The sequence below is a fragment of the Nycticebus coucang genome, chromosome 21 (genome assembly GCF_027406575.1).
Source record: "Nycticebus coucang isolate mNycCou1 chromosome 21, mNycCou1.pri, whole genome shotgun sequence".
Taxonomy (NCBI): domain Eukaryota; kingdom Metazoa; phylum Chordata; class Mammalia; order Primates; family Lorisidae; genus Nycticebus; species Nycticebus coucang.
The window spans coordinates 56,767,258-56,794,074 of NC_069800.1; the positions used below are offsets into that span (position 1 = coordinate 56,767,258).

At 51.6% G+C, this 26,817-nt stretch overlaps 1 protein-coding gene across 1 annotated transcript; it reads right to left on the reverse strand.

Annotated features, from left to right (window-relative positions):
* Positions 1–1,832: 1,832 nt before the first annotated feature.
* KCNG1 (potassium voltage-gated channel modifier subfamily G member 1) lies at positions 1,833–19,996 on the reverse strand. Its single transcript, XM_053574760.1, has 3 exons — positions 19,730–19,996; positions 7,811–8,610; positions 1,833–2,903 (listed from the first exon to the last, which is right to left on the reverse strand). The coding sequence occupies exons 2-3, from the start codon at positions 8,582–8,584 to the stop codon at positions 2,136–2,138; spliced, it is 1,542 nt and encodes a 513-aa protein (XP_053430735.1). The 5' UTR covers positions 8,585–8,610; positions 19,730–19,996; the 3' UTR covers positions 1,833–2,135.
* Positions 19,997–26,817: the final 6,821 nt, after the last annotated feature.

Here is a 26,817-nt window from a genome sequence, read left to right on the forward strand (position 1 = left end):
AATGCCCCAGCACTAGGACACCCACCAGGCTGGGGAAGGTAGGGCTAATTAGTCGGAAAACTTACTTTTCAGGCATGAGTCACTGGAAGCAGGTATCAGGGGAGCCTTTAATGAGGCCTTCGTGACTTGGATAATATTTCCACAGTGCTTCAGCATGGTAGACCATGCTGAGATAGCTGGGGCCTCCCCATCCAAGAGAGAGAGGAAAAGAGGCGCACAGAAGACCCAGCCTCCAATGTTAGAAATGAATGCCTTTTGTGTTCTGGACCCCTTTCCTGTTTCCATTCATTCATTCATTCAGTGTGTGTTTATTGAGCACCTACTAGGTACAGGCCCTAGGCTGGGTGCTGGGAGCCAGTGGCAAGTCATATTGCCGAATTCCTGCCAGTGTAGACCATCCTTCTCGTGTAGGAGACAGACCATAACTAAGCATCAGGGAACTAAACTTCCGGCTTGATGAGCCGAGGTAGGGTAGGGGGTAAGAACGGTAATGGTGCTGTGGGTTCTTTAGAGATGAGGCCTCTCTGGGAAGGTGCAGGAAGAAGCCAGCCACCCAGCGTTCTTCAGGAAGAGCACTCCCAGCAGGAAGGTCTGCAGTTGTGAAGGCACTGAGATGGGAAGGGGCTGGCTTGTTGGATAAGCAGATCGGAGGCCCATGGGGCTTGATGGAGAGAAACAGCAGAGGTGGGAGAGGAGGCTGGAGAGGGAAGGGCTCAGATCACACCAGGCATTTGGGTTTATTCTCAAGTAATGCACAGCCACCAACAGTTATGCAGGGCAGCGATGTGATCAGATTTGTTTTAGAGTTTGCTTTGTGCTGCTGGGCCGAGGGCAGGGGCTTGGTGTGAAGACAGCCGTGCTGCCATGTCTGTGAGTGTGAGGACAAGCTTTTGACTGTGACCCGGGTGTGAAGCCCTTTCCCCAAGTCTGTCACCATGAGGCACCAATCCCTGCTAGCTGTGGCAGAATCACTCTACTGTGGGTCATGTGCATTACATGAACTTGGGGAGCTGCTCGGGTTAGGTGGGATGCCCTGTAGGTCTTTGTAGGGACAGAGGGGCCTTTCGGGCCTTCAGACAGTGCTTCTCAGGTGGCTCAGGGAACCATGGACCACTTTCTTCAGTGGTTCTCAACATTCCTAGTGCTGCGACCCTTTAATACAGTTCCTCATGTTGTGGTGACCCCCAACCATAAAATCATTTTCGTTGCTACTTCATAACTGTAATTTTGCTACTGTTATGAATCATAATGTAAATATCTGATATGCAGGATGGTCTTAGGCGACCCCTGTGAAAGGGTTGTTTGACCTCTAAAGGGGTCTCAACCTACAGGTTGAGAACCGCTGTTCTAGATTCAGATGAATGATGTAAAGCACCTTTTCCTCAAATATTAAAATAAATGTGGAATAGAATAAAAACTCAGAATTTTTTAGAGATAAAACGAAGCTATTGCACCTCTGTAATCAGGCTCCTGAGCATCCTTTCAACTGTTAGAGGTACCTTGGGGGAAAATCTGAGAAATGGACCCTAAGATGTCAAAGAGGGAGAACAGAAGATGGGAGACAAGAAAAAAGGGAAAAGAGAGAAAGAAAGGCCCAGAGGTGTGGGGAACCGAAGAGAAAGGAGAGAGGGCGTTTTGCTAAGTGTCTCTGCTGTCTCTTCCTCCAACCCCACTTGGGCCCCTCAGGGCCTGAACAACCCAAGGAAAGAGGACGGAGGCTGCTGGCGCTGCAGGGGAGCGCAGCTCCTTCTTTTAAGAGACCCCCGGAAGTCCCCTCGCACGTGATCCACATTAAAGACAGACGTGTGGTTGCTGCTGTTTGTATTTCCCCCCCAAGCAGACCCTGAAAGCACGTCTTTGCCGGGCACACTATTTACATGGCAGGAAGAACAAGCCATCTCCTGGTTGAAGGAAACAGCAGCCAGGGGGCAGGGCTGGGCTCAGGGTGCAGCTGTTTCTCTTCTGGACCAGGCGCGACTGGCCTATTGTTTGGGATGTCCTTCCGGGGGTATGGTTCCAGTCGGGCCTAGGCCAAGGCTGGCCTCAGAAGTGGCACGTCCCCGAGGAGGCTTCTGCAGCGGACGGCAACAGCTTCAAGCCGCAGATGGTTGGCAGGGTAGGGGCGTCCTCTGGCTTCAGTTGTCCCTGGTGTCCGAGGAGGCACTTCCGAACAAGATGTCACTGTCCTGGGACATGCTGCTCAGCTGCGACTTGGTTTTGATGAGGAACTGGGCCCTCCGGAACATCACCCGCTCCTGCTCCTGCTTGAGCTCCAGGTAGGAGCGGGAGAAGGTGTGGAAGATGGAGGTGACGGGAAAGGCCATGAGCAGGATGCCGCTCAGGATGCTGCTCAGCGCCACCACCTGGCCCGGGGTGCTCCTGGGGACCATGTCCCCGTAGCCCACAGTGGTCATGGTGATGACGGCCCACCAGTAGCAGGCGGGGATACTGGTGAACTCGGGGCTGTCGGCCATCTCGTTCTCGATGACGTAGAGGAGGGGCGCGAAGAGGGCGATGGCCACGCAGAGGAAGAGCAGCAGGAGCCCGAACTCGCGGGTGCAGCGGCGGGCCGTGAGCCCCAGCGTCTGCAGCCCCAGCGAGTGGCGCGCCAGGCGCATCACGTACAGGATGCGCAGCGCGCGCAGCACGCGCAGCACCAGCCCCACCTTGTCCAGGTAGCTGTTGCCCGCGCCGGGCTTGCGGCGGCCCGCGGCGGCGCCGTCCACCAGCAGGGTGATGTAGTAGGGCAGGATGGCCACCAGGTCGATCAGCGTGAGCGGGCTCCGCAGGAAGGAGAACTTGCTGGGCGCCTGGATGAGCCGCAGGAGGAACTCCAGCGAGAACCAGCCCACACACACCGACTCCACGATGAAGACGTTGTGGCACATCTGGGAACACTGGCCCTGGGAGAGAGGGGACGGCAAGGGAGAGGTCAGCAGGCCCACCAGGGAAGCAGCATGGATGTGCTGCCCTGGGGGACCGGGCAGCTTACTCATCTGTCTCTCCACATCGGGTCGCCCTGGGTCCTCCCCCTGGTTGTGAGCACTCCCAGGGCTGGGGCTGCAAGCGCCATCTCTACTTTGGCCACTCCTTGCCTCTCCAGCCCAGACTTCTGCGGAACTCCAGACCCCACTGGCCTCCTTCCTGATGATCCTGCCTGGGTGACAGACAGGTCCACACTGGGCTCCTGGCTTCTCCTGCCTCCTCCAGCTCTTCACACACCCACCCCCACCCCAACTATTAGCAATCCCACCTTCCAGTTGCTCAGGACTAGAGATGGGCCCTCCCCCTTTCACCTCTCTCTGAGACCTCATGTGGAATCCTCAGGAGCTCTCATTAGCTCTTCATTGAAAACAAGGCAAGAAATCAAACCTTGATTTGATCTCTCTCTGTCCACTGCCCCTACCTGGTCTGGCTGCCATCCCCCCATCTGGGCAGCTGCAGTCACCTCTGCCCTTGGCGCCTTCGTCCCTGCAGTTCATCTTCCATACACAGCCAGAGGGATCCCCTCCTGCTGTGCACCCTCCACAGCTACTGACAGACCTCAAGGAATAGCCAAAGTCCTCCCGGGACTGCACATGGGCTGTCCATTTGTCCATCCATTTGTCCACTCCAGCCTCACAGACCCCTTCTTCACTCCTCTAACACCTGGGCTGACCCCCAGCCTAGAGGCGACTTTCTGATTCCACTGTGGATCCCTTCTCCCCAAATACACACCCCGAAACACACACACGCTCCTGCCCTTGCCTTTCCCAGCTGTGCTTCAATCAACATTTTTCAGAAACGCCTATTATGACCCCCTCTTTAAAATCTCCCCTTACCCAACTTTCTTCATAGCCATCATCACTTTTCCATACGTGTTGTAAGTTAACTATTTGTCATGTTTATTGCCTGCATCCATAACCCACCCCAGCCATCCCGGCAGAGACAGCCCCCATGGGGCAGGGCAGTTGGTGTGTACTAGTGGTTCACTGCCTGGACCTCCAGTGCCTAGGAAGGCCTAGCACATGGCAGGTGGTCAATGCACAGTTGTTTAGGGGAGTGAAAAGAACACTGGGCTGGGGTGTAGGGAATGTGCAAACGCAAAGGTCAGCAGGGGACAGGCACACAGAGGAAACAGGGGCAATGGGCCAGGTGGGGCTGGGCCCTCAGGGAGCTCAGCGGTCTTGCTCAGTGCCCCTGTCACTGCCCCAGGAAAATTTAGGCTCAGGCTGCCTCATTGAAGCTTTCAAGAGGAGCTGGAAATGTGCAGTTTTATGTGAAATCTCCTGGTCATAAAAGTTGGCGATCATTGTTGGTTAAACAGATAAAATTGTGACTTAAGTGATGATGATAATTCAATCCAAAGAAAACTAAAACACTAAAACACATCTTCACAATGAATCTGGCATGCAGGCAGCTTGTCTCTATGGTCTTCGAACTGGGCCTTTGGCAGAGGGCAAAGGCAAAACTGGCTCTAACCTGGGGCATCTTGTAGGTGCCTGAGCACAGCTGAGTTCTCCGAGTCCCAGTCGAATATTTTCTCTCTAGGAATATGAGGCTGGAGGTGTGAGCTCAGACTTGTTGGGGCTCTAAGGTCTCAAACCTCTGGGATGGGAAGTCTCCTTTTCTGGGAAGCTTTCCTAGGTGTGCCCCCTGTAAGGAGCCCCAGCAGTGTGGGTGGGCCTCTCACACAGAGCCCCCTGGGCTTGTGCCTCAAACTTATGGTCATGGGGGGTGTTACTCACACCCCATAGATCTGAAGCTCCTTGAGGTTGGGCTACTTATCCTGGTCACTCTGCCTCCCTTGTAGTGCCTGCATACAGCTGGCACTCACATATGTGCACAAGGAGCCAGTGAAACAGTGAGTCTCACAGTGAATCCCCAACCCCAGAATGAAAGTTGAAGAAGAGCATTTTCACTGAGTCACAAAAAAGGCCAGGTATTTTTTTTTTTAAAGTAAGTATCAGAATTAGAATACGACAGTAGCTTTATTAGTATTTCCCCGATCAGGATCCTAGACATCAAGGCTGGGAAGAAATCTATACTAAGTACCAGGACTTCCAGACAGGTCTCAAAATGGTCAGCACATTCTTTTTTCTTTTTCTTTCTGATAGGTGAATATAAATCTTTAGAGTTAGCACTCCCTGCATGCTAATGTTACGTCTCTCCCAATCACTTCTCATGGGCTCCCTGAATTCTCATGACACTGTGAGGTGGGCCTGTTCATAGCTCCTCTGGACAGGTGAGAAAACTTAGGTACACAGAGGTGAGTCTGTGTCCTACAGGAACACAGGTAGAGTGGACTCACTGGAATCCAAATTCAGGGTGTCTGTCTTTAGCCCTGACCTCTTCATCCTTATCCTAATGCTTATCAAAAGTAAATTTTACTGGGTGGCACCTGTGGCTCAAAGGATAGGGCTCTAGCCCCAATATACCAGAGGTGGTAGGTTCAAACCTGGCCCGGGCCAAAAACTGCAAAAAAAAAAAGTAAATTTTATGGCTGGGTGCCTGTAGTTCAGTGGATAGGGTGCCAGCTACATACACTGGGGCAGGTGGGTTCGAACCGGGCCCAGGTTTCCTAAACAACAATGACAACCACAACAAAAAAAATAGCCGGGTGTTGTAGCGGGTACCTATAGTCCCAAGCTACTTAGGAGGCTGAGGCAAGAGAATCGTTTGAGCCCAAGAGTTTGAGGTTGCTGTGAACTGTGACGCCATGGCACTCTGCCCAGGGCGACACTTACTTTAAAAAAAAAAGAGTAAATTTTACTAGTTGAATGCTGTTTTGTTAATACCTGTTTTGAAAATTCAATACTTACTAGAAATGCCAGCAACCTTCTATGGATTATAGATGTCACGGCTATTGCTATGTCGTCCATGATACATGCATGTGGGAAAATACATGCATGCTGAGTACTTCTAAGGTTAAACCAGAGAGTATGTGAGAAGCATTTGCTGCATGCTGTGCACACAGTCAGTGCTCCATAAATGCTGGTTGGCATATTTATGTTCACATCATACCTATACTTATTTCTCCAGTGCCTATGCAATTTGTACCTATGTAAGACTTTCTGGTCTTTCTAAAACTTGCTCCAGAATCCCCACACGTATCAAAGGGGTCACCAACTCTAAGAGCCATGGTGTGATACATAAGGAAGCTGAACTGGGACCCCCCCTACATACATACTCAGCTCCCACCAAGACCTGCCATGTAGGAATGCCAGCTAGGGGTGGGGGAGATGGCAACCTCATAGGTTTCTTTTGTTTGTTTGTTATTATTTGATTGTTTTGAGACAGAGTCTTACTCAGTAACCCCAGGTAGAGTGCAATGGGTGTCATCATAGCTTGCTGCAATCTCAAACTCCTGGGCTTAAGCCATCCTCCTGTCTTACCTCCCATGTAGCTGGGACTATAGATATGCACCACCATGCCTGACTAATTTTTCTATGTTAAGTAGAGATGGGGTCTTGCTCTTACTCAGGCTGATCTTGAACTCTTGAGCTCAAGCAATCCTCCTGCTTCAGGCTCTCAGAGTGCTAGGATTACAGGTGTGAGCCACTGTGCCCAGCTGACCTCGTAGTTTTTAAGAGGACCTGGGACTTTAAATTTTTATATGAAAAACACCTTACTTTTATATATGAACAAGTCAAATTTGGGGGAAATTCTGTGTGAGCCAATCACATAACTTCTGGGGGGCTACATCACGACCCCAGGCTGCCATGTGGGACCCACAGTTCCATGTTTAACACACCAACTGCCATATGAGTTATGAACTATTTTTCCATTTCTCACAGTCATTTTTACAGTACTAATTTTCAAGTTCTTATATTACTTTTTTTTTCCGCTGTTTTTGGCCGGGGCTGGGTTTGAACCCACCACCTACGGCATATGGGGCCAGGGCCCTACTCCTTTGAGCCACAGGCACCGCCTTTTATATTACTTTTTTATTGATGTAAATTTTAGGATCATTTTGATTTCAAAGTTTTTGTTCTATTTTTGCAATAAAACATGTGGCTCCAAGAAAAAAAAAGTTTGTTTTTTTTTAGTGTGGCAGTCCGTGTATTAAGAACACAGACTTTGGACTCTGTTGCACCTGGGTTTGGGTAAGCAGCTCTCACTCGATGTCCTCAAGTGTCAGGTGGGTGTAAGGACAGGCCACCCACAGGGCTGCTAGAGGATTTGCAGAGACATGAGACACAGGCAGGTGTGCAGCCTGCTCTAGAAAGTGGGAGCCCTTGGGATAAAGCTCATATCCTGTGTCAGGCCCTGGGGTCAGTGCCTTACACTCATTCTCTTACTTAATACAAGGACATGCACACACACATGCCTATCAAAAATTATTTTCAGGACACAGAAAATGTGTCTGGGCTATTATGATACAAGGGATTAAGAGGTCTGAGAAAGGACTCTAGTGCTGAGATAAATTTTGATGATGGATGTATAATAACATGCTTAGCTCAGGGCCAGACGCATCATAAATCACATTATTCATTTATTCTATTCATTCATTTGCTCATTCGATAATAGTGGCTGAGTGCCCCAGCTGTGCTGGATGTTGTTCTAGACTGGGGGTGGGGGTGAGAGACTCAGTGGGGACCAGGACAGGCGTGGCCATCAACCCTACGGTGCTCACGTATTAACAGGGAGTTGGAGGCACATGCAAACGCGCTGTCACATAGCATGACGTCAAGAGGGACTGGGGATGCATTTCAGCCAGGGTGCAGTCAAGGAAGGCTTCTTGGAGGAGGTGACAATGGGTGGGTTGCAGGATGTACAGGGGGGTCCAGCAGACTGCTCTGTCATCTCCCTCACTGCCGTGGGCTCTTACCTGCTCCTCCTCCTCCCTCAGGCTGGGCAAGGTGCTGACCGAGAGGTTCACAGCGGTGACAGTGACGAACAGCACCGACAGGCAGGCAAACACCTTGCCCGGCAGCCCCGAGTGCGGCCGCTCCACCATGTCGCGCAGTCTACGCATGCAGCGGCCCAGGCGGCCCTCGCCCTCGGCGGGGTGGTCGCTGTCGCGGCCCTCGCTGTCCAGCGCGTCCTCCTCCTCCTCCCGCTCCACCATCTCGGCGAACTCCTCCATCTTCTGCAGGTAGCGGCGCTTGCAGCAGCCGTCCAGGTGGTCCTCGGCGATGCCCCAGTACAGCAGCTCCTCCTGGAAGGACAGGGCGCACATCTCGCGCAGCAGCCGCAGCTTGCCGGCCCGCAGGAAGGTCAGGATGGTGCCGAAGGCGCCCGGGTTGCGGTCGAAGAAGAACTCGTTGCAGGTCACATCGTAGTCATCGCACACGTTGAGGATGTCGTCGAAGTTGGTGCAGGCCTTGAGCTGGCCCAGCCGCGTCAGCGGGAACTCGTCCAGCGTGGTCCAGGGCAGCGAGTACTTGCTGCCGCCCACGTTGATGATGATCTGGCGCCTGCGGTCCTCGGCCTGGCCGCCCTGGCGGGGCTGGTCCTGCGGCCGCAGCCGCTGCGCCCGGCGGTAGAAGACGCCCTTGAGGGGCTGGCGCTGCGCGAAGAAGCTGGGGTGGAAGGAGGCGTCCGAGGTGCAGCTCAGCGCGCTGTAGTCATAGTCGGAATTGTCTCCCGGTAAGAGGGTCATTTTGGGCCTTCACATATCTCTCGGGCCTGGGGGGAGAAGGGAGGAAAGACCCTCAGTGACTCCCGAGCTCCACCTCCTCACCCATAACGCGCTCCCGCAGATCTTCACGATATGTTCTCCCCACACTTGGAGGGGGAAATCCGCACCCCCATGTGATGGTGTTAGGAGAAGGGGGCTTTGGGAGGTGCTAAGATTTAGATGGGGTTTGAGAGTGCAGCCCCCATGGTGGGATTCCTGTTCTTATAAGGAGGGGGACACCAGGCGCTCTCTCCCCCACGTGGGGACACTGCCACACCTGGGCAGGCTGCAGCCTAGAGAAGAGGCCTGGCTTGAACCCGGGGCACCTGCTCTCCAGTCTCCAGGACTGGGAGAAATAGATGTATGCTAGCTAAGCCACTCGGCCTGAGCTAAGACACTGACTTAGTAGTGAAGTAGCAACAGTATCAATTGGCATCTTCTAACCTTCCCAATTTATCTACCTCGCTGGGCTATAAAAGTGTCCTGGGCACCCCCTTGAAGTACTGGGTCACAGCACATGGACTGGGAAGGCCCCAAGCTGCAGACAGCTGACATCTTTTTTTTTTTTTTTATTGTTGGGGATTCATTGAGGGTACAATAAGCCAGGTTACATTGATTGAGACAGCTGACATCTTAATGGACTGTCCTGCAACCTGTATTGTCACTAACTCAACACAATTATTTTAAATTAACCACATTTTGGGGTAGTTTTTTAGTTGGGAAAGGCAGTTTAGTGTAGTCTTAAGAGTTCTCAACCAGGGCTGCTTTTATCCCTCAGGGGACATGTGGCAATGCCTGAAGGCATTTTTGAAGGTTATGATTAAGATGCTACTGGCATCTGGTAGGTAGAGCCCAGGATGTTGCTACGAGGTGTGTGTCCTACAATGCACAGGACAGCCCCCTACAATGGAGAATTATCTGGCCCCGAATGTCCATAATGCTGGTTATAAACACAGACTTTTGAGCCACACAGCCTGGGCCCATTACTCAACCCTGATGTGTTTCATTGTCTTCATCTGTAAAATGGGTACAACCATGTGACCTACCTCACAGGACTACTGAGAGGACGGAAAGATTTACCCACATAAGAACAGTTAAGGCAGTGCCCAGCACATAGTAGGTATTCAACAGTTCTTTTAAAAAAACTAATGAGTTAGATAACTATATTTTTAATCTCCTAAATATTCTCCAGGCATACTCAGTAATTGTTGTCTATTATTGCTATTAGTACTTATCTTAAAGGGATACCTTACATTATTTTCATAAATGGAAAACAGATGCCATTTCCAACGAGGAAATTCACGATGGTCAGGCGATGTGCCAGTAAACATCACCTTGGGGACATAGAGGCAAACTGGACAGCCAGGCTCTCCAAGTGTGACAGGGCCCCTCCTTACCTCTTTGGGCTAAATCCTACAACTAGTGCATTTGTCTTCATAACACTTCCCACCCAGTTTCAGAATTCTCTGTGCAGAACCTGGCTCTTCCTTCAGCTGCTTGCTCCCTGGGGGAACATGCTTTATTCATCTCTGACCCCCTGGGCCCAGCAGTGGAAGAGCTCATTAAAGTGCCTGCTGAATGAATACATTCCCCATTGATGAGACCAAGGCGAGGAGAGCACTTCTGGGAAAGTGAGGTCACAATGTCAGCGTGCATGGACTCCTTCCCTCTCAACCCTCAAAGCTCAGGGTTTGCACTGCGAGAATGAGATTGCTTGTTCATTACCAGCTCATGGACTGAATTTGGCTCACAAATATTCTAGTTGGAGAATTTTTTGAACATTGAGAAATTTCATGTAAAAATCCATATTCTTGGCTTCTCTTGAAAAATCAGGATATCTGGCAACACTTGGCCCAAATTCCAACTGAGAAATGGCTGTCCTCTTTAGTGGTGTAAGCATGCTCCACTCCACCACAGCCCTCACCCTTCCCTATTGCCTTCCTAACACCCACTGTCCTTTACTCATGCTTATTTCCTTTCCGGTCCCCTAGAAGCATTTGAGTTTAAGACCCCTGGATTACAGCAACAGAGCGCTCCAGAATTAAGCTGATGCATAGGAAAAGTAGTAAGAATATTAATACTTTGCTTTTTTAAAATCACCATCCCTCCCCTCAGCCCAATCCCCAGTGGAAGCAGATGATACTCGCAAAGTATCAAATCCAGATGGAAACCTATTTCCAATACCTGAGCATCAGTGGATGCTATGGACATGTTCATGGAAAACACACATGCTCATATGCACCCCTATCTGGATGAGAAAGTGCTTTAGGAGGCACTGGAGTGGGTTCCACACTCACAAGGGGCACTTCACAATGGACTTGCTTTCCACCAGCCTGGGATTCCTCCATTCACTTATCTTCGGGCAAAGCTACAGCTTTGCAGATCAGGTTTGGGAAAACGAGGGTACACCTATGTTTGAAATAACAATGACTTGATTTTAGCCTGTTAGAGTGTTTTTAACTTCACCTAAAATTGGAACCCATCTCCTCAGGCAAAGCCTGCCAGGCTCCCTTAGAGGCGTGGGAATAATCCCTTTCAGGCATTCTGCTGAGCAATATTGCTTTTCAGCTCTGCTGCTTAATCTTTGCCACCAAAGACAAGAGAAAAAGTGACATTCTGTTTGGCAAGAATCGTGAGGGAGACAAAGGAACAATTTCTCTGCTCCTGCAAACCCTGGAGGGCTTTTGTGAACCCACGTGGCTATAATCACCTCTTCTCTTTAGGAATTTCTTCTTTCAACTCCCAGTCAGTGATTCCTTGTTTCTTCCCCTCACTCCCTGTCCCCTTGTGAGTTTCCTGAGTGGCAGGTCATCCTGTTTCAGCAGAGTGTTAAGTGCACAGAGGCTTTTTGTACACCCAAAGTGATGAACCTTGCAAGCACCCTCCTCTTGAAGCCAGAGTTGCCTGGGGAGAGCCCGATGCTGCAGCCTGCTGCCTGAGGACTGGCCACATCTCTGGGCCTCTTGTCTTGGTGATATCCACTTTGATGAGTATGAGGGCACTGGCTTAGTATCCTTAGGTCCTTGAACTCATAAATCCAACAGGCCCCCAAGTCTGTGCTTCTGAAAAATAATGCTGCTTCTCTCCTAGCCTGACACCCTCGCAAAAAATCTGTAAATTTTAATTTCTCTGCAGTGTGAGGTCTGTCAGTTATAGAGCATGGCAAGTTTCAGTGATTTCACCTCTGAGGGTCTGTGGATGCTTGGGAAGAGGAAGGCACTTGAGGACAGGGTGCACTGATGAGGATGAGACATCCCAAGGTTGCATTAATTCATTCATTTCCTCAGTAGTTACTGAACACTCACCACACGTCAGGCTCTGTGCTAGTTTCTGGATCCATGGCACAAAGTGAGAGGGACCCCACGCCCCCTGCCCTGATGGAGGGGACATTCTAGTGGGGGAGACATGAGTCATTTCAGGCTATGGTGATGTAAAGAGAGCAAGGTGACAGATGGGGAATGATTATCGTGGGGCAGGGGCAACATTAGCTGGTAGGGTCTTTGCAGGAGGAGGTGTGGGGCTGACCGCAAGGATGGACAGGGGCCAGTGCATGATGATCTGGGGGAGGGTTTCTCAGGCAAAGGAAATGGCAAGAGTCTGCTCCCTGACATTGGGTGGGTTTGCATGGTCAAAGACCAAACAGAAGGCAGTGTGTGTGAGCCAGGGAAAGCAGAAGATGCACTTGGGAGGGTGGCAGGGGCTGGCGAAGCAGGGCCTCCAGTGGGTCATGATAAGGAGAGTTTTGCTGGAAGCTACTATAGCCATGCTGGAGAGGTGACCAGGGCCTGTACCAGTGGGGGCACTGGAGGACGGGAGGGCTTTCGGAGGAACTTTGGGAGAAGCAGCACTCAGGACTTGCTCACAGATGTCATGTGATGAGAGGGGACAGGGAACAAGGATAATCAGGATTCCAGGGTACCATTCATTGAGGCAACACAGAGGTGGTGCTATGGTGAACCCTGAGTCATAGGAAGCCGTTCCTGGATGGAGAAGATACTGCAAAGTCAAGGGCAGTGGGAAGGATGGGCATCTCCCAGGGATGGTGTCAGACCACTAAAGCCAATGTGATGAGTGTGTGTGTGTGTTGGGGGAGGGGTCGCTTGGCAGCTTGGATTTGGCCGGGTGGGTGAAGGCAAAAGGGCCAGGCTAGCAGGGTTCTGGCGAGGCTCAGCAGCAGGGCCCCACTTGTACCTGAGGCCATGTACCCACTTCCTTACTAAAGCTGTGCCCACGCCAGGCCTAAGTGGCCAGTGTGGGTAGACACCACTAAGGGGATGTGGTAGGCAGAATTATGTCCCTACCATCCCTTGGATGTCCACATCCTAACCCTAATTGCTGGACCTATGAATAGGCTAGTCTGTGAGGTCAGACAATTAAGTTTGAGAATTCATTCTAGTAGAAGTGCTACGTACCTTATTGCTGAATATCACCAATGTCACCTTCAAAATACTCCCTTGACTATGTGGTGAATGTAGGGCAGTGTGGTATGTTAGCACTTTTTCTAGGATGAGTTTGTGAACTTAACTGTCAGACCTGTATACGGCAAGGGGGCATGAAAGTTACAGAAGGAATTAAGGTTGCAGAGATATCTGGACAGGCCAAGTAGAACCACAGGGCCCATATATGTAGAGGAGAGAGGCAGGAGGCAGAGTGTCACAGTAGGGTGGCATAGGGAAGACTTCAATTGCCACTGATGGCTTTGGAGATGGAGGAAGGGCCCAGACTCAAGGAGCATAGGTCACCTCCAGAGACTGGTGATGGCGAGGACACAGATTCCCCAGGGTCTCCAGAAAGGGACACAGTCTTCCCATCACCTGCTTTTAGTCCAGTCAAACCCATTTGGAAATCCACCCTCCCACCCAAGAACATTAAGGTAATAAATTTGGACTGTCGTAAGCCACTCAGTTTGTGACAATGTGTTACAGGAGCAACAAGAAACAGGATGTTGAGAAAAAGCTGGTCCTACCCCAGTCTGAGGGGCAACTTGCCCACCAGCCCACTGGGGAGGCAGAAGAGCCCACTGATTTTGAAATTTTTGGCTCATGACTCTGGGCAAGGTCACACCTCACTACAGAGACCCAGGGACTTCATCTGTAAAATGCGGCTGTGAATAGCTTCTACCTTTTTGAGTTACGGAGATGACTCAAACAGATGACACACAAATGATTGTGGTCACCAATGCTGACACACAGAACCCTAAGCAGAGGCCTGCTACATCATCATTAGCTATGAAGGGAGTCTGTCCCTGTTATCCACCTTCCCCCCAAAAGTGGGAGTGTCCACCTTTTGTCTTTTGAGTGTCCTTTTTGACCCGATCCACTGGGATTTGAACCCAACATCTCTGACCCCCAGTGCCCGTTGCTGGAGGAGGTGAAGCCTGGTGCAGACCTCTGGAAAAGCCATTGAGAAGTAACGAGAGAAATGAAGGACGCTGTTGCCCTGTGACCTAGGAATCCCACTCCCCGGTATATTTTCCAAATCTGGGACCACAGGGGTTGGAGCAGACATTGCCAATAACGAATTATTTGCACTGGCTGCATGGTTTGCTTCCAAGGCATCAGATCGAAGAGAGGAACAAAGTGTCAGAATGGTGTCCTGTGCTACTTGTGGAGCCAGAAGGTCCCCTACAATCCATCCCTGGGCAGTGGATAAGTGAGATGTGGTAGATCCAGAATTCAGAATCCTGCAGATGGCTCAGGAATCAGAAGCAATGAACTGGATGCAGGTTTAGCAACACATTTAGGTCTTTTTTTTTTTTTGTAGAGACAGAGTCTCACTTTATGGCCCTCGGGTAGAGTGCCGTGGCCTCACACAGCTCACAGCAACCTCCAACTCCTGGGCTTAAGCGATTCTCTTGCCTCAGCCTCCCGAGTAGCTGGGACTACAGGTGCCCGCCACAACGCCCGGCTATTGTTTGGTTGCAGTTTGGCCGGGGCCGGGCTTGAACCCGCCACCCTTGGTATATGGGGCCGGCGCCCTACCAACTGAGCCACAGGCGCCGCCCAACACATTTAGGTCTTAAAAACATGGTGCCATGGTGCCGGGTAGAAGCGGCAGCAGCAGTTTATGGCACTATGCTATTTATGTAAATGAACACACACACACATTACATATTTTACAAGGACTCAAGCACATTTCAGGATCTGTATCAACCACATGGAAGGTGGCAAGAAGCACCGGGCCTGGAACACAGAAGAAAAATGGGAAAGGTAGGAAGCTGGGAAGCAGAGTGTGGTTCCCACCACTCTGGGATTTAACCCAGGTTAACAAAGAAAAATGAAGCTCACAAGAACAACAAAACCAGAAGCTTCTGAACTGCCCTGGGTGCTCAGTGGAGATACAGATCCCTGGGATCCTCCCTAGACCTTCTTAATCCCTACAGATTCTTCTGCCCATCAAAGTGTGAGAGAGAGGAAAAGTCCCCAGGCGGTAGAGACACAAGAGTTGCTGGGGCTTTGGCAGGGAGTCCCCCACCCAATGTCTCAATCCCCTCAGGATTCTGGAAGGCTTTGTGGGTCCCACTTCATTGAAGGAGTGGAAACCCTCCTGGTTTGCAAGAAAAATCTCCTGCATTGGGGCTGCATTGATCTAATTCCCCTTTGTGATCCCAGAGATCCAGTGATACTGCCCATTCAATTTCTTAGCTCAGGAGTTGGAAGTTGCTGTGAGCTGTGATGCCACAGCACTCCACCCAGGGCAACAGCTTGAGGCTCTGTCTCAAAAAAAGGAGACCAATTTCTTGTCCGTCCTTCAGGGACAAAGAGAATGTTGACAAGCTATGACTGAGGACACAGCACATATTTATAAAGACAAGTGATCATTTCAACCATAAGGAGCTCTGAGTGGCAGTTCCCATGTAATCACCATGAGGTCAGCAGTGACTAAGGGTGCAGGTGCAGGGTCTGGAGGGTAAGGTTCCAGAGGGGGCAGCAGGAGGGATTGGACATCCAAGTCCAGCTTGCCTGGCTGTCCCTGCTGCTCCTGATGATAGGCCGTCACGCCCACTGAGCTAGTGGCCTCTCTGAGCCTGCTTCCTCCCCTGTAAGATGAGGATAAGCATGTCTAAGTCAGAGGGCCCTTAAAGAGAATCTGCTGAACGGAGATGTGCTGCAGGGATCAGCAGTGTCACCCATCTCCTGTCCCCCTGGCCACATTCCATCAAGGACATGAAAGGGTTCCATAAACTGTTGTACGCTGAGCCCAACTGCTACAATCCCTCTTGGTTCTCTCCCCAGGGTTCTAGGCCTCTCTTGACTCTGTTCTTCTGTCTCAAGCTCACCGGAAGTCCCTCTTCTGAGTGGGAGGGGGGAATGCAGAGAGAGCACTAAATGTGCAGAGTGCTATAAATAGCAACAGTTACAGCCTCCCTCAACTGCACACTCACAAAGTGCCAGGAGCTGTGCTAGGAGTTGTAATTGCATGAGCCTACATTCTTCCTTAAAAAGGCAGACATTATTAATGCCCCCATTCTACAGATGAGAAAATAGAGGCTTTGAGAAGTGAAAACTCACGACTGGTGATAAGTGATGAAGCCAGAATTAAACTCAGTGTGTTTAAACTCAGGCCAAACCTCTTTGACAGTTGTGTTTTACTGCTTCCTGGGATCACTGGCTCCTGGGGAGGTGGGGCTATCTCTGCCACCTGCTAGGAACCATGGACTGGGTCACTAGTCCCTATTTTCTATGGACAAACTTTTGGAAAGTCTTTGGGGATAGAAAAAAGTAGGTAATTACCCTTGGTCAGGGAAGTATCTTTATTCCTATTTTGTATTTGTAGAAGAACAGAGTAAGAAATCAACAAAACCCTTGGTTTTGCCAAACTCTGGTTTGCTATTTTGGCCTCTGGGAAGGAGATATGACAACCAGAAGTTGGAGAGCTTCAGGGCCAGGAGCTGCAGGCAGCCTCTAAAACGTAAAGAAGGCAAGAAATGGGTGCTTCCCCAGAGGCTTTGCTCACACCTGGATTTCAGCCGGGTGAAACCTATTTTGGACTTCTGACCTCCCCGAACTATTAGATAATACATTGGTGTTGCTTTAAACCACTACATTTGTGTTGATATGTGAAGCACAACGTCCAAGGCAACTTTCCAAAAGGAAAGCATTTCTTTCCAGAGCTCCTCCGGCTTTAGTTTCTTTCCTTCATACCACGCATTTCAATCTGTGTCACTCTCTAACTCTGAGCAGGTGTCTCGGGGACCCCATCCCGCTCCCTCCATGTGGCTCTTCTCATGCCCTGTCGTATTTCTCAGTGTGGCTTCATCTGTCAGGATTAGGGCTCCTGGCTGGGCTGACTCAGAGGCCCCTCGTGCTGCATTAATCCCCAATTAAAACGTTAATCAAAATGGAGCCAGCCATTAGCCTGGCCCCGGTCCTGACATGCTGGGTCTCTGAGAGATGCTGTGCCCATGTGGGGAATCTGTCTTTCTTAGCCACCTGCCATCCATCCATCCTTGCCACAATCCAACCACCCTGGACTGCTTTCTGTGAGCTGTGGCCCAAGTCCTTGGGCAGATTATGTGCTGGGAGCTGAACTGTTCCCTCTATCCCTCACCTGTCCCCAAGTAAGAAAAGATGCTAGCGCCACCCCCCAACCTCCATAAAAAAAGAAAGGCTGCCTCTGGAGCCTCCCTACTCTGCTGCTGGCAAAATAACACCAAATGTACATTTGCCTTCTGCTGGGAGGTGTTTGGGAGCTGAAGACAGAAGATCATTTTCTATTTGCCTCCTTGTAGCCCCAAATTTGGGAACACAGGCATAAGCAGCAGAGATTTGTGGGAGTAGGGGGGGCTTTAGGACCGCAGGAGGGTGGATAAGTGCTTACATGATTCCTCAGGAGGGGGAACATGGTCATACCTGCCACCTGTCTGGGGAAGTGTGGGAGTGAGGCAGACTCACCACAGAGCAGGGCATATCTTAGGCATAATTCAGACTCTATTTGTAGCAAATTCACTTTATGTTCTGATTTTGTTAATCAAATACAGCCTGCTAGCCCATAAAAAGGGCCAACAGTGATGGAGTGCTTACAGCTACTCTTCCTTGCTTCTCCTTTTTAATTAATTCTATGTAGAGAGGCTTTATTGGCCACCATTTTCACCCAAGGACTCATTTCCGGGCTGCATGGGTTCTAGAGTGGGTTCTAGACCCGTATACCTCTGGCAACATCAATGTTAACTCTTCATTGTCAATTCATCGCATATTTGGAAAGGGGATGTGGAAAAAGGGCAAGCAGTCAAGACACCCTACTGGGACTCCAAGGGGGTGAATTCCTTTGTTCCTGCAACCAGGACACATCTCTTTGCTCTTCTTTTCCCTGGGGCATTTCCCTCACCCCTTGCCAGAGCCTAGCTGTGAGTGTGGTGCTAAGAATTCAAAGTGGCTCCCAGATCTGCCCCCATCAGGCTCCAGGCACCTGCAGGCTGGGTTCTCAAGTCTCAGGAGAAGAACCTAGGTTGTCTTGTTTCCAGCACACTCACAATTCCCTGAGAGTTTGGAGTATGTCCCATGACAGACATCTTTCCACCGTAATGGGCTGGCTTAGAAAACGACTGATGAGAGCAATCCCCAGGGGCCATGGCTTGCCTGTCTTTCAAACATACCCTTCAGCCCTCCCCACCTAGCAGATGGATTTGCAGGGAGAGCTCTGAGCCAGCAGAGCCTGAGAAACCCACCCAAGAAAGAAGGCCTGCCCTGGCCTCTCGCCCTCTCCAGGGCCCAGTCTCCAGCAGTGCCAAAAAACTTGCCCTGGAGATGTGATGCCAGTGTGTCTTCCTATAGTGACTCTGCAGTCACGTGTTGGGGTATCAGATACACCCTGGTGGATAAACCTCTGCTCAGATTCTCAGAGGCAGGGGCTCCCCCACCCTGCAATGAATCAGACCAGTTCCTGCTCCCTCCTCTCACCTCCCCCTGCACTTGTCTCAGGGTGTCAGTGAAGGGGGGTGTCTGTGCGTGTGTCTCCCTCCTCTCATCCACCTGGGTAACTTTGGTGCCTGCCACCCTTTAAGTGCTTAAGAATAGCAAGTGGTTAAGAAAATGCTTGCAGAATGGACAACTTAACTAAAAATCCCCACTGATGGGAGCCTGCATTCATCAGAGATTTTAGACTGGTGGATCTTAACCTCCTCCCTCCACCTAGCCTTCCCCTAAGAAGCTTTTAAAAGGCCTTTTCTTCCTTTCCAAGAACTAATACCAGCCTCCCCACCCCCCACCCCCACTCTCCCCACCCCCACGCCCTTAGAATGAATGTCCTACGTGTTAGATGAACTCAGGACTTCTGCCTGGACATACAGACTGCTACAGTTACCCCCTCAGCCCCAGCAGGCGGTGACCTTCCAAGGGAGGGCCTAGGTCTTAAACCCTACTCCTCTGTGAACTGCAGGAAGGCTGCCCCCCCCACCCATCCCCGTCCTATCCTGCCCCATACCCTGTCCCTCTAGTTCACTGCCTTCTCGCCAGCACAGTCTCAGTCCGGGTTTGCTGAATGGGTTAATGTTGAGTATCTGGTTGATGAGCTGCCCCTAGTAGGTGTTCAAGCAATCTCTGTCCAATCCATGAATGAATGAAAGAACTCTTTTCCTTCCCCACCCAGAGACTCCAATACATCTCAGAATCCTAGGCGCCCAGCACACAGTACGTGCTCAATAAACGTTTGCTATGTTCATCGTTAATGAGTGACTTAATGATTCCCACTGGTGGGGATTCTCCATTCTGTGCCCAAGGAGGGAATGAGCAAGTGGCAGAAGCCTACCCTCGCCCCCATCCCCAACCCTCCTTCCCTCCGGACGCCCGGAGGTGGCCAGAAGCCCTCCTCTCCACCCCCCCGCCCTCCCCCCGCGCCCAGCCAGGATGCGCCCTTAGCCCAGATCAGGGAGAGAACGTCTGGCACTTCGCACCCCGGGGACCCTGGACCCGCGCGTGGCCCGTGGCGAGCTCACTCCACGCCGCCACTCCCGGCTGCTCCCGGGCCCTCAGTCTCCTCAGCCTCTCCCCGGGTGGGTTTCTAGGCTCCCACAGGGGAGTTCGGGGCCAGGCACACGTGCGGCTGACCCCGAGCCCGAGTTTGCAGGCGCTGGGGACCGGTCTGCAGCTCGGCAATGTCCGGTGCGGCTGCAGCACGCAAAGTTCCCACCTCAAGTTCCCGTCGCGCCGTCCGCCTCGGAGTTGGCCGGGCCGCGGCTTCCGTCCCCTTGGCTGCCAGCGGGTCCCGGGCGAGGACCCGAAAAGGGGGCTAGAAGCCCCCCGGGGCGCACGCTCTGCCTCCCAGAGTCGCCGCCAAACTTTGGCCCCCGGGCCTGACTCAGCTCCCGCACTCGGACCCAGGGCCGCCCCGTCTCTGCCTCCGGGTCCCTGCCGGGCTCCGAGTACGCCGGGAGCGCGACGCGCCCGCCGCCGAGGGAGGGAGCCCGGGCAGGAGGCGGGACGAAGGGAGGGGACTGAGCGCAGGGCGGGGATAATGCGCCGGTAGCAGAGAGCGCGGCGGCGGGACCGTGGCAACAACGACACCGACCTCCGGCGTCCGGACGCCCAGTCGGGGTCCTGTACCTCGAATCCCGGGGCTCTGGCACACCTGCCGGGGCAGTGCTCCGTGCAGCACGTTCCCGCGCCCGGGGCCGGGAGGCACGCGCAAAGCCCTCGCCTGCCATCGCGGTCTCCTCCCTCTTCTGCTCTCCCCTCCCACCTGCGCGCCGCGGCCACTGCGCTCGCACGCGCCGGCCTCCGAGGTCCCGTGCCCGCTGCTCCGGGGCCGCACGCACCCAGCGGGGTTGCCACCTCTAGGGGTTGCACGCCATGTCACGTGCTTGCACCGGCCGTCCAAGGGCACCGGTGGTCCTGGGCCTCTCGCGTCGCTGCCCCAGGGTCTACAAGTGCCACGTACTGGAAGTCCCCACCGGGTGGCACCTGTGGCTCAGTGAGTAGGGCGCCGGCCCCATATACCGAGGGTGGCGGGTTCAAACCCGGCCCCGGCTCAACTGCAACCAAAAAATAGCCGGGCGTTGTGGCGGCGCCTGTAGTCCCAGCTGCTCGGGAGGCTGAGGCAAGAGAATCGCGTAAGCCCAAGAGTTAGAGGTTGCTGTGAGCCGTGTGGCGCCACAGCACTCTACCCGAGGGCCATAAAGTGAGACTCTGTCTCTACAAAAAAAAAAAAAAAAAAGAAAGTCCCCACCGTCCATCGCCGCGGGGCCGCATGCTCCACGCACTTCCACGTCCTGGGGACCACGTGCACCACGTCTCCTGCCTTTCGCTGGGGGCCTGAGTGCACCGCTGCCCGTGGGCACCCTGCTCTGCTGCCGCGGGGTCTGAGAGTGCTGCATCCTTAATGCCCCCCACGCTGTCTAGAGCGGTGCTCCACACAAGCCTTTACATCCTGAGGGCCTCAGGCGCTGGTCTTTTCTCTAGCTCCAAGAACACGGCTGCCGGGGGCAAGACATGATTGCAAGAGGGACATTGCCTAACAATTGCAATCAATGTAACCTGGCTTATTGTACCCTCAATGAATCCCCAACAATAAAAAAAAAAAAAAAAGAACACAGCTGCCTTTGGCCTCTCCGGCCCAGGGGCTGCCCGCGCCCGCACCGACTTCTTGGGGACAGCATGTGCTGTGCCAGGTGCCTTTCCCTCCAGTCCCCTTGCGCGCCAAGGAATCGCCTAGACCAGCCTAGACTTGGGCCTGGGCCTGAGGTTTCTGCACCAGGCCTGCAGGCAGCGGGCCTGGAGCGCCGCCTGGGAGCTGGTAGGAGTCTATTCGGGTGCCAGAGGTTGGGTTGGAGGACGGCTCTGTCGGAGAGGAGGGTGTCGCCCACAGAGCTGGGTTCTTAGGGTCGCTTGCCTGCGCTCTTTTGTCCTGTTTCCTTTCTGTCTCTACTGCCTTTTCTCACCATCAAAGAACCAGAAAAGGAGGGAAGAACTTGGGGAGTGGGTTTGGGAGTTGTGGGTGCCTACTCATTCCAGGGTTTTATAAAGAGAAAGAGGGTCAAGGTTAACCCCAAGAAATAAGTATTGAACTGCTCATCCATTCAGCAAAGGCTGGGTTACTGGTGAGGCCAAGGCTGCAACAAAGACCTGCTCCCAGGAACTCACTTTCTGCTGGGGGCAGGGAGAACCGGGCACCCGCTGAGCCGGTGATTGGCATGATGACCTAAGAACAGCAAGGAGAGGTCAGAGCAGAGCCGGTGGTGCAGGGTGAGGGGAGAGAGGCCACTTCAGAAGGAATAAGGAAGGAGGGCTCTCCCAGGAGGTGATGGTTACACTGAGCCCTGAGCAAGAAGTCCATCTTTGTAAGACCTGGGAAGACAGCTTCCGGGGCAGACAGAACACAAAGGCAATGGCATTGAAGTGGGAGAGAGAAGCATGTTTGACAGCGAGGAGCCTGAGCAGCAGTTTTGAAGAGGGGGCCCTGGTCAGACGACTCTGGGCTTTGCTGGTCACATGGTTCCTGGATGACAAGTTGAGAAACACCACTCTTCCTCTCCCACCTGAAAATGGTGTTTCTGTGCTTTTTAGTTGCTTATTACCTATTATCCTCAGCAGACACCCAGCTCCATCAGGGCAAGGACTGTTTGCTGGTATGGGGATCACACTTTGAGAACCACTGGTATTAAAAGACTTGAACCCCAATCAGCTGGGTTTGACTTTGGAGCCCTCACGAACAAATAGATTCACTGAGAGACTTAAGCTGACTTCCCTTTGTGTAAGATCAGCGAGGCCTTAAGGCCACCTGTAGAGAGGGGCTGGCCTGTCTGAACACCGTGTACCTGAGTCACGTGTAGAGGTGACCTTCAACAGAAGACCTCGTGCCCTGAGTGGAGACCCTCAGTAAGAATAATGATGTCCTCTGGCCCCTGACCACCCCCTACATACAAACTCACGTGCAACACCCAGGAATTAAATTACTGCCTGATCTTATCCCTGACTGTGCTAAACAGTGTCCAATAAAATTCTTTTAAATCCTTTTAAGGAATTCCATCTTTGCAGTTCCCCCCTGCCTTAGAGCCTTCCAGATTTTCAGCTCTTCTTCTCATATCTTCATTTCCCCCCCCTGAGAAGCATCCCTTCCCAAGCTGTTGTGTGGAAATGGATGGCAGTGATGCCCCCGGAAAGCTTTCTGAAAAGATGGGAGTCACTGAAGCTTGCTGAGCACCTACTAGGTGCCAAGTGGTCACTGAGTGACTTGAAGATATCAGAGGCACAAATGGGGCCAGGTGGTGGGCTCTGGCATGTAGACCTGTTTTATTTGTTTCTGTTGAGTTAATTTTCAAAAAATTTAAATTAGCTGCCAACCTTTAAAAATCGGGAGATTTCACATAGAATTTTTTTCTTTTGAAAAACACTGGGAGCTCTGTCCAGCATCCTTTACCAGTGTGGTTTGCTGGTGCTGACCCGTGGTCCCCCTGTTGTCTATCCCTGTGGTTTGCCCCTCTGCCCACGTCATGCCATCTACGTTACCTCCAGGCCCCTGGAAGTTAGTGACCTTTCTCCTTGGCAGATTATCCAGGGTCAAGCAGTAAATGGAAAAGCCAAATCTGAACCCAGGCCTGTCTGACCTAAAAGGCCAAGCTGACACTGCAAACAAACTGCTGTTAATTTCAGGGGCAGGAGGAGAATGTGAAGTTGCTGGACCCAAGGAAATACCTTAAAAGGGAGTCTCTGTCAACGGTTTAAGAACATGCTTTTCTTCCCATTTATAACCTGCTGTCAGAAAGCCAGAAGCTGTTTTTCTAAGGCGGGAAAGGTTATCTAGACTGTCCATTTTTTAAAAAAAATCCATCCCCTCTTTGAGATGAAAAGGCATAGATTGGGTTAGAGTTGAGAGATTGGGTCCAGGCATGGTAGGGTGGGGTTTTCTTTGTTCAGAATTAGTTTTGCTGGCAGGAGTCCCACTGGGTGTCAATAGGGCGCAGATTATTACAGGAAAAGTGTTGGTCCTTGAATTGAGTCAGGGTGGGGATGGGATGAGGGCATCACTCTGTTCCAGGCCCTCCCTCCCCTTTCTGTTCCTCTGATACCCTGAGCCCTGCACTCTGCCTGGAGTCAATATTGTTCCCTTGGGATTAATTCCTTGGGATTCCTGGTCCCAGCTGGTATCAGATTTGGTGGATAAGGTTGAGGCAGGCCAGGGCATGGCTTTATTTAAGTCTTATTTTTTAAATTTGATATTTTGCTCATCACGAATTTTTTGGTACTAATTTTGATTTTGAAAAATATTTTATCTAAATGTTATTTATCTTGAGTGTAGAGCTTGGGGAGCAGTTCCTTAAATTTTGTGTCCACCTGTCTCACCCAGCTCCAGCCCTGCTCTTAGTCCAGGATTCTTTGGAAACTGCTCTGGACTGGGAGTCAGAGGACCAGGGTTCTGGTCTAGCTTGTGCCATCAGACTAGCTGTGCAAGTGGACACAAATTCCTCTTTACACCCTGAACCTCTCTGCTGTACCATCTCTCCAGGGAGAGGGTTATTACACTTGACTCTAGTTCTAGAATGATCCAACATGCCTGCTAGAACTCTGACAGGTAGTGCATGGTGTCCATCTCCTGGGGGCTTTGAAGGCTTTTGAGGCCTTGCTGACTCTGGCCATTATCTGATGTCATTTGCTGTCCCTTTCCTGGCCCTCCCGTGAGGTGTTTCTCGATACAAACACAAAATTTTCATAGCTGTTGTGTGCATTGGGCATTGATGCTGACACTCATTTTCCCTGTCCTGGAGAAAAATTCCGATTTTGGAAATGTGGTTATTCTTTGATGTCTTTTTTCCTGTTCTTTGATTTCATTCACTGGATGGTTCCCCAAACCTTCTTAATGGAACTTCTATGTGTCAAGCACTGAGCAAGCACTGGGGATAGAAAAGACACATTTCCAGTCCTGGAGAAGCTCACATTCTATTGCAGGAGATTGATTGGAGCAGAGCTGGATGCAGAGAGGAGTCTGCACGGGGTACAGGACCTCTAGGTAAGGTGGGTCACATGGCGGGAATGGCATGCTGGCTTTTCTCCTGGGAGGAGCGTGCATCCTCGGTGCTGCCTCCAGCTGCCATCAGCAGTATGTTAGCGCCTTCCTAATAGAATCTTCCTCAAGAGAGTGCTGCAGCGTTACATTTTGGATCCACACTTGAAGGGGCAAAGCTCTGAGTTAAAGCTTTCAGTTCTTTCTAACCGCCTATCTTCCTCCATCCCTTCTCTGGGTTGTGGTTTGTTCTTCATTTCTTAGTCCTGCCAACTCTCCAAGCCTTTCAAAGCCCACCTCCTCAGTTCTGTTCACGTCCCTCCCCTACTCCATTCCCCTCCCCTTCTCCTGATGCTTTATCAACTAAAGGTGCTCTGCCTGGCTGTAATTAAGATCTGTCCAGCATTTCTTGGTGCTTCAGCCAAGCCAGAATGTTCTTTTTTTTTCCAGGGAAAGAGTACCTGCCTGGTAGTCAGTAATAGATGGGAAGGCTCTGTCCCTTCCACTCCGAGAGTGCAAACAGATGTGCCATGTTTCAGAAATAATGAATTATGTACTAATATTTGAAAGTCAGGAGATTTCGCATGCAAATTTGGATTTCTTGCTTCTCTTAAAAATTTAGAACCTGCATTCCCGCCTGGCAGAAATCGGCTAGAGCTGGTAGCCGCTTTTTTCTTTAGCTGGGGCATGGCTTCTCCACTTGGTCCCAATCCTCCCCACTCCTTAATATATACCACAGGGCTCTCTTTACCTTTCTGTCCCCTATAGGCATATGAAATCTGAAACCCTGCTTTCAACTTTTCTCTTTCTTTAGAAGAAGATGGCTCATCAGAGCAGGAGGGAGGGAGGGCGGGTGTGGAGAAGGGTGTGTGTGGGCGCCCAGGGTTGATGGGGGGAGGAGGGAGCCAGGCAGAAGGGCGCTTGCTGGGAATCCAGTCATAGACACTTAGTATCAGGGAGCTCAGATGGGTGTTTGGGCTTGGGTCGTGTTATGTGGTCTTGCCTGTACCTGTAGAGATAGATGTATGTGATGTGAATATAACATAATGCATTTATAAACATAAAAGTAGTCTAACTTACTGAGTGCGCTTACTCTGTGGCAGATACTGTTCTAAGGTTTTTATATTTCATTCTCACAATATCCTCACGTGGTGGATCCTATTATTTTCCTTTCTGGGGATGGGGGAACTGAGACACAGGAAGAAATCAAGAAGCCTTGATGGCAACGTGCTCAGAGTGCCCCTGAGCTTGGATCTTACCACGGGATTGCAGGTGCCTGCAGATGCCGGGTTTGTAGTTACTGCTTTCCTCCATCCCCCAGGTGAAGGAGGGATTTCTGCTGCTCTGCATTGTCTCATTTCTTGGGATCGTAATCTGTCTCCCTCCTGCTAGGAGCCTGTCAGGCTTGAGGCTTTCTGCCCTTAGCACAGGGTTGAAGTTTAGCCAGCCCCACAGGACCGTCACTGTGGGCTGATCTGGACACACACGGGCATGCAAAGCTTTGCAAGAGGAGGGCAGGGTGGGGGTGGGGGAGGACAAGAAAGCAGTGGTCCCTCCAGCCAGGGCCAGGTCTCCTCAGACAGGATGGGGATCCCAGAAGCACAGGGCCCACCAGCCACCCCCAGGCATGAGCTCATTCCCCAAGTCCCCATATCCGAGGTCAGCACCCCATTGCGCCACTCAGCATCCGCCTTGCTGCAGTGGAAGATTTTCCGTCCCCTCACCGTTACTTTGCAGTGCTTCTGGGCTGCATTCCCTCTTATTTCATTTTCATCTGAAATCCTGAGCTCACCCTCCCCAGCAGCTGACGGGACCATTTATTTCCGAGGCTGCAGCCGGTCGGAGGGCTGCCGACAGCTAAGTGGAGTACTCTGGGTTTGTGCCACCTTGTTTCGTTCCTGCAGACGGGAAGGGAGACAGGAGAATGTCTTCATTCTGCAGCAGCAATGCTGTCAGAGCCTGAGAGCCTCAACTCCCATCCCCTCTGGCCGGAGATGCATTTTGTTTTGCCCTGGAGAACACTGCCTTGGTGAACTGTGTCCCTCGGTCATTTGTCATGTTGGTCCCAAAACCTGGAAAGAGCGTGCCCTGTGTTCTGCACTTGTCCTGTCAAATGTCCCTGGATCTCCACAGTTGGAACAGCTCCTAGAGACTGTGTTGTCAGTGTTCCACTGATGAAAGGGAGCCCAGAGAGGGCGAGGGACTCATGGGGGTTGCACAGCTCAAATTTTTCCCTTCTCAGAGAATATGTGGACAAGCACACTCATTTTTCTTGAGGAAAT

Coding starts and splice junctions, on each gene's coding strand:
- KCNG1 (XM_053574760.1), bottom strand. CDS start 8,584: ATGACCCTCTTACCGGGAGACAATTCCGACTATGACTACAGCGCGCTG. Junction 2,904..7,810: donor TGAGGGAGGAGGAGGAGCAG/GTAAGAGCCCAC, acceptor CCTCTCTCCCAG/GGCCAGTGTTCCCAGATGTG.